We start from the raw sequence: 12,930 nt of genomic DNA on the forward strand, positions 1-12,930 counted from the left end.
TATTTCAAGGTTAACCAGGCATGGATTTTTTTCAATCCCTATTTGGTAAATACTTCAGGGGGTGAGGGTTAGCAACCTGCTCAAGATCAACCAACTACCAAAAGAAGAAGTGACTATTCAAGGCCATGCACCCATGAACCACACTGATGGACAAGCCGTGCTGTCAGGGCCCAAAGCCTTAAGGACCCAAGTCAGCCTCTGTTCAAGAACTGTGGTTACGTTACAATGGAATTAATGAAAGGCCTTCTCTGGAGTCATGTGTACACTGTAAGAAGCTGACATGCGCACACAATTCAAAGCACAATTTCGTAGCAGCGGAAAAACATGCCACTGTGGTTTTTTGAAAACATATTCTCATTAAAATCATGACTTACATTTTATAGTTATCAAAACAGTAAAAATTCTTGATAGCTGTGTATCTAATACAGAGCTTTGCTTCTGTAGGTCAACCAAAGTACAAGTTTAAACGAAAGAGACTCCTTCTGAAATCAGAATACATTTCAAAAAGGGACATATCATTGAAGCCTCTTGTTCTGACCTCTTCACGGAGGGAGAAAAGAGATTTTCATTTCTCTTACTGAAACTAGAAAGACTGGTACCAAAAGGACCAGTAGGCTGAACACAAGGAACAACCCAGCTTCTAAACAAGGAATCCCAAGTGGTAGTATGGGCCACCAGTGTTCCCGAAGGCCCAGTGGGTCCTCTGACCATGTATTTTTAAGTATCCATGTCAATATCAAGATTGCCAGTATCTCCTCCTGTAGTGGAAGCTGGCTTCGTGGAAATCTGAAGATCTCGTTGATCTGACCACAAACCCCAGCTCTCTGAAGTAGCCCCAACTGACATGTTAACATGTTTGCCATGAATGTTCTATCTTGTAAGTTCAAAAGTTAGGTCTACCTGCACACGGTGATGGAGCCAGCAGGCAGGAATATGTTATCATTCCTGACTGCTTGGCTCTGCCCTCATGTGACAAATAAGCAAGGTCCAAATTTGCAAAATACTTCTAGATACTCACCTCTGGGACAGATCCAATTTTCGTGGCCGTAGGGCTTGTACAATATGCAGGCCCACCAAGAAAGAAATGAGGCACAAAAGCAAATATTTAAGAGGTACCTTTGCAAGTGAGAAACCTTGAAGCTTCAGCTTCACTGATTATATGGTAAAGGCAACTTTGACCCAATGATATAAAATTGCCAATATTCGACTACTTTGTTCTACCAAAATAGCCACTTAGATGGATCACACTGATGGCAAAGGGTTCCCATATCGGCTCTGTGGTTCACTCAGAAGAATATAAGAGCTCACTACTGGTATATAAACTGAGATTCCTACACTTATTAAAACTGATAATGAAAATTCACCTCAAATGGTACTTATGGAATGTTAGATAGGGAAAACCTAAGGTAACCATGATAGTCACTGTAACTACATTTTCAAAATAATATTTACATAGATGAACAAAAAATATGAAAATGTAAACAAAAATAATTTTTGTATTTGAATACAATGAGTTATTTTAAATACCATGAGTTATTTTCCCTCACAACCAAGGGTTGTTCTATTATCCATATATTTTATTTTATTTTATTTTTTTATTTTTTTACTCTTCTTTTATTATGTTATGTAAGTCACCATACAGTACATAATTAGTTTTTGATGTAGTGTTCCAAGATTCATTGTTTCCAGTGCTCCATGCAATATGTGCCCTCCTTAAAACCCACCACCAGGCTCACTCATCCCCCTGACCCCTTCCCCTCTAAAACCCAAATAATTTAAAAGGAAGAAGAGGACAAGTGTGAGGAGAAGAGGCAGGGACACGGAAGGAGTGAGAAACCTCAGATGTAACTGTCTGTGGTGACAATTCATTACACACCTGCCATCCGTCTATACATCAACAACCCAAAACATATCTTGAACTTTATTTCAAGGGATCAAGACAAAATCCAACCAAATCAATGAGAGACCTCATATTTCTAAGGGTCTTCCCTTTGAGATAACATAGATGTTTGTTAGTAAGGAAGGTCTCAGCTTGACCAAAGGCCAACTAAGATGAACTTACTTTTTGCTTGCCTCACAGACATCTGTAATGTTGGAGAAAAGATGGTGACTCTCTGTTTTGGTCATTGTTTCACTCAGTTCTTTAGAATTTTTAAACATTCGTATCAAAATCTCCAAGCTGAGTAAATAGGAATGTTCAGAGGATATGACTTCAAAGATAGCCTGGTATGAAGGAAAAAGAAATGTATTATTAATTACTGTGATTGAAGAACTAAATGTAGCTTTCATAATTCTCCTATAAAAATAACATATCTTGAAAAGCACAAAAAGATAAGCATGAAGAAAAATGCCTCACCAAACTACTGTCTTTTTCATCTAAGGCACATAAACCTCAAGAAATAGAGTCACTGTCCACAGTGTAAAAATGAAAAAGCGAAAGCATTTCGGTGACCTGAGACTGCATCCTGAGGTCATGCTTTGTCAAGGGGTAGAATATATGGAAGGAAAGCTAGAGAACGTCATAAAACCTCACTGTGACATTAATTAACCTTTGAGGTCATCTCTTCCAGGTCTGTTTTCAAAGTATGCTGCTCTGGGACACGAAGGATTTATAGACATCACTTGGAATCCCAAGAACATTTTCACAAATACATTTCTTCGCTCTCCTCCTAAGCAGGCTCCCCTTCTCTAACCCATATATATATTTTTTAATATAATTTTTTATTTTTTATAAACATGTATTTTTATCCCCAGTGGTACAGGTCTGTGAATCACCAGGTTTACACACTTCACAGCACTCACCAAAGCACATACCCTCCCCAATGTCCATAATATCACCCCCTTCTCCCAAACCCCCTCCCCTCAGCAACCCTCAGTTTGTTTTGTGAGATTAAGAGTCACTTATGGTTTGTCTCCCTCCCAATCCCATCTTCCTTCATTTATTCTTCTCGTACCCACTTAAGCCCCCATGTTGCAACACCACTTCCTCATATCAGGGAGATCATATGATAGTTGTCTTTCTCCGCCTGACTTATTTCGCTAAGCATGTTACGCTCTAGTTCCATCCATGTTGTCGCAAATGGCAAGATTTCATTTCTTTTGATGGCTGCATAGTATTCCATTGTGTATATATACCACATCTTCTTGATCCATTCATCTGTTGATGGACATCTAGGTTCTTTCCATAGTTTGGCTATTGTGGACATTGCTGCTATAAACATTCAAGTACACGTGCCCCTTTGGATCATCTAACCCATATTTTAATCCAACAAATTTGCAGTCAATTATAGCGAAGAGTCTGGGTGTAGCAGAAGAGCCTGACTGTATCTATCCTCAAAAGGTTATCAGGCACAGGAATTTTTTTACATTAAGCTCATACAACTGAAAGTGATTCTGTTCATTTAACAAGACACCTGCTCTGCTCCCGTCACTATCTCAAGGAGTGAAGGACCCTCTGCAGAAATGCGTGGTGTCAGGCACACAGTCATTTACCTGATAAGTGTTCATTAATGTTAAAAAGCCTGGGGCACCCGGGTAGCTCAGTAGGTTAAAGCCTCTGTCTTCAGCTCAGGTCATGATCCCAGCATCCTGGGATCGAGCCCTGCATCAAGGCTCTCTACTCAGCGGGGAGCCTGCTTCCCCCTCTCTCCCTCTGCCTGCCTCTCTGCCTACTTGTGATCTCTGTCTGTCAAATAAATAAATAAAATCTTTAAAAAAAAAAAAAGATAAAAAGCCAACCCACATATGTAGGCACCAACGCCCTGGGTAAGGAATTCACCTAGCTCCCTAACAGATTCAACTTCAAATCCTCCAAGAATGGCAAAACAGGGATTCCTCTTTAGGCAGGCATGGTCAATACCCTCGCAGGCTGGAGAGTCACATCCTTCCTAGATCTCTTCCTGGTAACACTGTGATCTTCCCCTTGGCCTCCAGGTCTCTTCCCCCCTCAAGCCCTTGGCCCAGAAGGCACAGGAGGTTCTTCCCATAAGTCCCAGTGCTATGGCTGAAGCTGGGTGGGGGCAAGCAGGCACAGCCAAGTGGACCCCCTAGCTGCTGGTAAGTGGTCCATATTTTGAAGGTCAGGTTAATGGTGCCAGTCTCAATGTTCATCTCCATTTCAGCATCCACAAGCTTTAAAGGAAGTCTTATTTAAATGTGCTAGTCTAGCCTCAGTCATGTTCCAGGGACTTAAATGATATAATCATCTAATGAGTAAAGGGTAAGAACATGAAGAGTCTCACTTGACCTGTATCTTGTATAATTCTATCCAATAAACACAATTATCCCTGGGAAATGTAGTGCAAACTGAAGGAAACGGTCGCTTCCTGACCAAAAACAGTGGATGTCACGTTGTTGATAGTTATGACACCCCGAATGACAAAATATTTTCAAAAGCAAAGGCTTTTGTAATCAAATGCAAAACACTAAGATTTAAACAGAAAGACTGCAAGAACTACATAGAACAGATCACATGAAAAAATGATTAAGTAGTAGTTTAAATTAATAGATTTAACTGTAATAACTGTTAAAGCATCCTAAAATAGAGCCGTCAACTACTTAAAAGCAAACTGAGTCTAACTTTCTAAAAACAGCTATACAGGAATAGAAAGGAACCATAAAGTTTGATTTGCTGCCATTATTAGTATTTTTTAATATCACAAATCTGAATATTTCCAAAATATAAAGGAAATGAGTATGCTCAAAATAGAAAAGGTTTAAAAGAATACAGGGATTAGGACCCTGGAGTAGCTCTTGAATTGGTCCACAAACATTATTTATGCTGCAGTGTTAACAATGAAGAAAAAAACATACCACCTACTGTGTAAAATTTGGACAAAAGATTTTTTTAAGGTGGTATTTAAGGTGGAATACTATATGGTGGGCTGAATGAATGATCTGGATTAATATATATTAACATAGATAAATCCCAAAACGGCTGAGTGGCAAAAGTAAAGAAAAAATATATTCAGAATCATCACTCATCTACATTTTAATGCTCACATATTCACACAAAAATATGTACATAAATATATGTAATACATAATTTTAAAGCACAGATTGAGGGGCGCCTGGGTGGCTCAGTCGATTAAGTGTCTGCCTTTGGCTCAGGTCATGATCTCAGGGACCTGGGATTGAGCCCTGCATCAGGCTCCCTGCTCAGTAGGGTGTCTGCTTCTCCCCCTGCCCCTCCCTGCCACTTGTGCATTCTCTCTCTCTCTCTCCCTCAAATAAAAAAATAAATTCTTAAAACAAACAAACAAACAAACAAACACAGATTGGACAGGTACACATCAATTCATAATTATAGTTGCCTCTGAGGAGGTAAGGAAGGAAAAAGCACCAAGGAGAACATAGGACTTCTACTTTACTGAAAGTCTTGTTTTCTTTAAAAAATATGAGGAAAAAATTATAAATGTAATACATTTGTTAATTCTCAGTGATGGGTACACCAATATTATATACTATTCTGGTTTTTTTTTTTTTTTTAAAGATTTTATTTATTTATTTGACAGACAGAAATCACAAGTAGACGGAGAGGCAGGCAGAGAGAGAGGAGGAAGCAGGCTCCCCGCTGAGCAGAGAGCCGGATGTGGGACTCGATCCCAGGACGCTGGGATCATGACCTGAGCCAAAGGCAGCGGCTTAACCCACTGAGCCACCCAGGCGCCCCCTATTCTGTTTTTTTAAACTTAAACAAAAAATGACAGTATAAGTTCCCCTTATTTTTTGTTATTTCATGCCAATAAAATAAAAATATAGTGCATGTCCTTTGTGCAATTTACAGGCATGTATACACATAAACGTAATAATATGCAAACAGGAGAAAAGTGTTTTTAGAATTTCACTACCTTATTACAATGAGTAATTTCCCTAAACAGCATTTATTTAAACTTCAAGTTATATAATCCTATTACTATCTGTTTTATTTTTTATTAGGTATACCTTTATTTTGGTATAATTTAAGATTTATTGAAATCTTGCAAAGAGGGAACAGAGCTCTTATTTCTTCATCCAGCTTCCCCTAACCAGGGCACATGACATAACCATGGTACATTACATTTTATCTGTAGACAAACGTACATACTTTACTCAGATTTCACCAGTTTTCCCACTAATATCCTGTTTCAATCTGGGATCTAATATCTCTTTCATTTTTCAACATATTTCTTCCAGTTTCAACACCTCGACTAGGGGCTTTGTTGTTTAAGCTAAAATGACATTAAGGTGTTTTAAGTTTTCTTTCCTGGTTCTTAGATGTAGTTTTATTTGACAATGAACACATACCTCTTATGCAAAAAGAACAAAATGAATAAGTTTTCAAAAGAAAACCCTGACCCAGTGCACACAGTAGGTGAAAACACTCACTCTTTGGAGCTTTAAAAGTATCTGCTCAGTAGAAAACATACCTCCTGCCTCTTTCTTTCCTCTTGACTAACTGTCTGTGATAATCCATTTCTTTTCACCTACAGGAAAAAGCAAAATAAAGTTGAGCTCATTTACTTCAACAACTTATTATGTAACACATAACTCCATGCCCTTTGAGAAATGAATTATAGGAAATTATGCAAAATGTGTGAATTCAGCACATATTAATTTGGGGGCCCCTCAATATTTAATCACAATAATAAATTAGCATCAACACAAAAGAACTGCAAAATGTCTAGAACATTATCTCATCAGGTTGTGCTAATCTGTCCTAGTCTTAGGTCTAGATATTTCTAAAATGCTTATCAAAAAAATTCCCAAACCATAAATGAAGAAATCTAACAATAAAGAAAGTAAAGCCACCCCTCCTGAGACTTTACTGCCCTGGATCACACATTGGATCACACTATTTTTCACCCAGACTCCATGGAATACCTGTGCTTGCCATAGCAACCCAAGCAAACAGGAAAAAAAGACCCCTTTGTCCCAGTTTCAGCATTCTTTTCAGTACAGTGACAACTGACAAAGAAGAGAACGCCTGGGTGGTTCAGTCCTTTGAACACCAGAAGGACTCTTGATTTCTGCTCAGGTCATGATCTCAGTGTCCTGAGCCCTGTATCAGATTCTGCACTCAGCCAGGAGTCTGCTTGAGATTCTCTCTCTCCCTTTCCCTCTGCCTCCCACACTGGCTCACATGCTCTCTCTCTCTCAAAATTAATTGATCAATTTGGCAAAGAAGGATGTTAACCTGATAGTCTTTGGAGAAACACCAATACCCACAAGAACCAAGAACACCAGTACCGTACTTGGAGTAACACAGTTGGACCACTGGCTGAATCACTGCAAGCTCTACCTAAATTACCACACATTTTTATTTGATTACTACAGTGCCTACCATTATTCAACTTTTTTTTTTTTTAAGATTTTATTCATTTGTGAGAGAGAGAGTGTGTGCATGCACAGACACACAAGCTGGGGAAGGGGCAGAGGGAGATAAGGAGCAGACTCCCCACTGAGCAGGGAGCCTGATGTGGTGGTACTCGATTCCAGGACCCTGGCATCATGACCCAAGTCGGAGGCAGGTGCTTGACCGACTAAGACACCCAGGTGCTGCACATGATTCAGCTTCTAAACCAGAGTGGAGGCTCCATGAACTCCATGAAGGCAGGGTCTGGTGTGTCTTCTGGTATACCTGGCACTGAGTCTGGCACATGAAAGATACTCCTGTTTTTCAGCTGAAGATTAAATTAGCAGAAGGTAAGGCATACATAAAATACTGACCGATTAAATTCTGTGCTTAACAGAACAGCATGAAAGGGGAGAGTTCTCCCCTTTTGTGAGAAACTAATAACAATAAAATATAATGCAGGTCTTCAAACACTTTTAAAAAGCACAGCGATCTGGGCGCCTGGGTGGCTCAGTTGGTTGAGCGTCTGCCTTCCGCTCAGGTCATGGTCCCAGACTTCTGGGATCGAGTCCCCACATCAGGCTCTCAGCTTCATGGTGAGTCTGCTTCTCCCTCTGACCTCCCCTCTTGTGCTCTCTCTCACTCTGTCTCTCTCTCTTTCAAAATAAATAAATAAAAATCTTTAAAAAAAAAAAAAGGCACAGAGATCTGGTATCTACCATCCTCCATTTAAAAATAAATATGCTTCCCATAACAGCTGGAGATTCCTCTTCTTTCTCCTTAGAAATCACATTTCTATGTCAAAATTTTCCTCCAAAATTTCCTAATGTAATTCTATCTGTTAGGTTATCTTGTTAATCACCCTAGCATACCCTGATGCAAAATATATTTTTCAACTCAATTTTCTAAAATTTCCTGTGACTACTGAGCTAAGTATAAAAGAGACTCTTCTGGATTATATGATCACCACGAATATCATTAATAAACTGTGACCAAAATAACACAATAACTTCAGATTTTAATGCATCAGTCTCTAAAAGTAAATTTTACTAAGAATGAAAACTCTAGTAAGGTGAAGGGTTGTAGTGGCTTTGTTAAGAGGCTTCATGGAAACCAGTATTTTAAATTGACCCCCCATATCTTGTACCCCAGTGGACTGGCACCTTGGAACAAGGCACCACACTAAGATTTGAGATGGGTAAGAGGAACATCTTTTTTCAGTAAAACTGTAAAAAGGACAAATGTAAGAGGAGACTGGAAAAAACTCTGGGGGTAACACTGAGCAGACGCAGTCTCAGTTTTGGAAAGGAAGATACCCGGAACATAAAGATTGAAAAAATATATCCTTAAAATGATCCCTGTCCACTTTGCATGGTCTTCATGAATCCCCTGTGGTGTAAACCTTAGTTTGAAGACTATAGGAGCATAGGGCCCTACATCGTGCTGTCATGGAAATGAGGATATATGATATGGTCTCTAACCTAACTTTCAGAAAAGAACAGAAAGTAGTACAGTAGTGTAGAAAGAGTCCTAAATCAGTGGTAAAATCAGCGATCATTTATGGAACATTTACTGTGTGCCTAAATGTGTGGTAAGTATTTTTACATCCCCTTTCCCATTGAATCCTACTAAAAACTCACGAAAGTCAATACTATCCTTACCCCAATTCAGGTGGGGATAATAAGTGAGGCTTAAGATCTAAGATCACACAGCTAACAAGTAGTGAGGGAAGGATTTGCATCTATGCCTATCTAACTCCAGAGCCCATACACACTCTCTCTCTAAGGTTTATATATTTTAGAGAAAAAGAAAGTGGGGGCAGAGACAGAGGGAGAAGGAGACAGAGTCCTAAGCAGACTCCCCACTGTGCGCAGAGCCCCATGCAGCGCCTGATCCCATGACCCTGAGACTATGGCCTGAGCTAAAAGCAGGAGTCGGAACCCCAGCCAACTGCATCACTCACATGCCCCAGGTGGCTGAGGGAGCCCTGTTCTCTGCAAGAGGCACTCCATTTCTAGGGTTGGGCAATCATTACTAAAATACCTTCTAATGCCAGGCCTGTATCAAGTCTCCATATGTTCTTTTTCATCCACCCATACTGTGGAATGTTCTTAGTCTTACCTACCATCCTGACCCGGGGTGAGCCTGTCAGCAAGAGTTCATGGCTAAAAAGGCCTCTTCATCCATTTTAATAAGGGAGGGGACCAGCCAGAAGAATGAAACTGTTCAGAACTACTCCCATTTGGTTAACCCTGAAGAGGAATTTCACAGATTTCCTTCCTGACACACAGTCCTGGCAGATTGATACCCAGGCGCCATGCCCACGATCTCTGCAGGTGAGATCACCAGCAAGAATTTCCTTGCACTGGCCTTGTCATCCAGAGTTACTAATGAGTTCAGACCCAAAAATCTTAAGAGAAAGACAATGGGCCATGTGGACTTAGAGACCTACACAAGTGACAGGGAGTTTACTGAGGGATTAAGAGTACTTTATCCCATTAAGAAGAAGAAGGAAAAAAAAAAAAATCCCCAGACAAAATAATTTCTTTTTTGAGGGGGGAAAAAGGTAGTTCTGAAAAAGACAAATTGCTAACTCCCAGAATTATCATATTTCATTAATACTGATACAAACAATGATAAAGTACTCCTTTGACCGAAAAGTCATCCATAAGAAACCAGCAACCCATGTAAAACTACAGAGACAGAAAAGAAAAAGAAAGGAGCGTTCTTGGATCATAACTAAGAACACTGATGTGCAGAACAATGGAGGAGACGACACGTTGGCTGTGGAGTTAGGACAGACCAGCCCCTGCTGGCCGGCTGCCACGCCACGGCTCCAGCGCCCGTCCTTCTCTCCCGGCCCTTCTGTCCCCTGTACAGGGCAGGCTGGACAGCTTCTCCCTCCTGAGCCAAGAGGAGTCATTACGTCCACCTGAGACTTCTGTCCACATTCAACTCGAAATTAAGTAGTACCTGAGAGCAGATGCCTGGATGGAGAAGGTCATGAACAGGCCAGATGCTTTTAGAGACTGAGCGGTTTAGAGAAACAAAACCAGAGAAAGAAACGGGTAGAAGGATACAAAGGAGGGCCCCCAGGGAGGCTGGTGAAAAGGCAGAGAACAGAATATTAGGGTAGAATGAACACAGTGGAGCAAAATATCAAGCAGAAAAAAACAAGGAAGGAAAGGAGGGATGGGGGGGTGGAAAGGGAAGGAAAAAAAAAAGGAAACTGTGTGCCAAGTTTTTTTTTTGTTGTTGTTGTTTTTAAAGATTTTATTTATTTGACAGAGAGATCACAAGTAGGCAGAGAGGCAGGCAGAGAGAGAGAGAGAGGAGGAAGCAGGCTCCCTGCTGAGCAGAGAGCCCGATGCGGGACTCAATCCCAGGACCCCAAGATCACGACCCGAGCCAAAGGCAGCGGCTTAACCCACTGAGCCACCCAGGCGCCCTGTGTGCCAAGTTTTTAATGGTAAATACCTCTAAGGGTACCTGGGTGGCTTAATTGGTTAAGCATCAGCTCTTGATTTCGGTATGATCTCAGGATCCTGAGATCCAGCCCCATGTTGGGCTGTGTGCTAAACCTGAAGCATGCTGAAGAGTCTCTCTCTGCCCCTCCCCCATCCCTGCTCCCAGGCTCACTCACTCTCAAAAAAAAAAAAGCAAACACCTCTAGAAATTTTCTAATTCAAAAACAGCAAACCTTATCAGTAAACTTAACTCACTGGAAGGCTCAGGTTTTTTTTTTTTCTCTCCAAGGGGGGGAAAAAAAGCGTGAAAGCATATGTTTACACCTATAATTTTAAAGTTTACCTGCTTTTTGCAGTTTGTACATGTTTGCTACGAGAATCTGAAAAATTATCAAGTTTATCACACTTCATCAAGTGTTCCTCTTGTCTCCATGTATGGAAAAGAAAAAAGAAATAGTACAGCAGTTTCTAACACCTGATTCCTATTTGCTACCTTAAATGAAAAAAATTAAACTTGTATAGGCTTCTTCTATATTTTAATAACCTCTATTTCATACTGGCAGCTCTGGTCAACTGGGAACACATGGACAGCCACAGCAACATGCCTCTAGAGGTTTCTTTGAACTTCACTCAAGCTTTCTTATTCCTCACAGATTTAAATTTTTTACTTAACAATGTCATCAGTGAGTAGAACTGCAGAAGTAGTTTAATGAAGCAATAAGAACTGGATTCAATTTCGGGTTCTTGATTCTGTATCACCTAACCAATTCACAAAAGTGCTCAAATTCTACCATGGAAGATTCTAGACTCTAAAAAGAAAGTACGATACATGTTGCTATCTTCATCCTTTTAAGTGGATAAAAGTTAATTCAAGTACAACAACAGAACTGAGCCCACATCTAAATAGTTTTAACATAAGTTAAAAATATAAACATATATGTGGCTTATCAAAACAGTGAATGCAGAGAACTCACTAATGCTATAATAGTTTTACATTCATAATTATAGATTATATATATACACACACACTTATATATGTACTGCTGTAATCAGTACTGAAACTGTTCACTCATGATCTTTGTAATGGATATATTTTGCATAACCAAACAGGAGGGAGATTGACAACTGGCTAAAATTAATAAAGAACTGTATAAGATACTTCATCTATGAAAATGATATTGTCTGGTTAGAGCTAAAATTTTTGAAATTGATAAAAGGGTAAACTCCTTAAACATATAAAGCTAGAAGTTAATTATTAGCTACTACTCCATCCACAGTTCACGCCTGGCTGCTTCTTGATATGTAGCAAGTCTGAACTTCTTAGAGGACTACCCTATGAGGGTACAGGCAGGTTTTTGACAGTGAATTCCATTCCTGCATTCAGCTCAGCTATGGGATTTTTCACCTTGCAGAGAATTGTGTCACGACATCCATAAACTTCGCAAAGTTTTCCTTGCCTTTGACTTCACTCTCTGGAATAGGTTATGAGCCTGTTCTCTAGGCCCAAACAGAGCCCCAGTACTGACATTTCTACAGAACCTGGGGCTCTATCTATGGAATAGAACCAGTCCAGTATCTGGGGAGGGAGCCAACATTAATGACACCAGTCTCTGGGTCGAGCAGATGACCATTTTCCGTGGGGTATATTCTCAGGCCCTCTGTGAGCTGATACCATTTCTAGATCATGTGGGTGGCACACTCTTTCCATGTTTCCCCACCAGCCAGGGAAACCAGAATGGGAGGGTCCCAAAAGACTGACCATCCCAAAAGGCTCCGAAACATAGCTAGTTAAAAATTAGATCAGATATTTATAATCCAAGATCACTCCGGCTCCATAAATCACTAATGTACACAGAATACTCAATTTGAGCTAAGACCTTTAAACTTGCTGAAGTTTACCCACTTGCTGAAATCAGCTGGTTATTCATGCTTTCTGGTGATTCCCTACTCCCAGGCTTTTGTTCTCAAGAGTTCAAAAGTGGTAAGGGAATGAATTGCCAAGCAAAATTATACCATGAGACACAATCACTCCAAGGTCCTTTCTATAGACTTAATACAACCCACATAGTCCCTGAATTACAAATGAGCTAGAGTCCTTTCACTGCAAATAACATGGGAACAGCCACTCTC

At 40.2% G+C, this 12,930-nt stretch overlaps 1 protein-coding gene across 4 annotated transcripts in view; it reads right to left on the reverse strand.

Annotated features, from left to right (window-relative positions):
- ARHGEF26 (Rho guanine nucleotide exchange factor 26) overlaps nucleotides 1-12,930 on the reverse strand; it is a 123,468-nt gene that overhangs the window by 88,490 nt on the left and 22,048 nt on the right. For 3 of the 4 annotated variants that reach the window (XM_059163714.1, XM_059163713.1, XM_059163711.1), the window contains 2 exons: nucleotides 6,408-6,464; nucleotides 2,063-2,223 (listed from right to left, as the gene is read on the reverse strand). In XM_059163714.1, coding sequence (XP_059019697.1) covers nucleotides 2,063-2,223; nucleotides 6,408-6,464 — 218 coding nt within the window. The remainder of the gene's footprint in view (nucleotides 1-2,062; nucleotides 2,224-6,407; nucleotides 6,465-12,930) is intronic. The other variant, XM_059163712.1, reaches the window with a different exon arrangement.

This window comes from Mustela lutreola, chromosome 2 (genome assembly GCF_030435805.1).
Source record: "Mustela lutreola isolate mMusLut2 chromosome 2, mMusLut2.pri, whole genome shotgun sequence".
NCBI classification, from domain to species: domain Eukaryota; kingdom Metazoa; phylum Chordata; class Mammalia; order Carnivora; family Mustelidae; genus Mustela; species Mustela lutreola.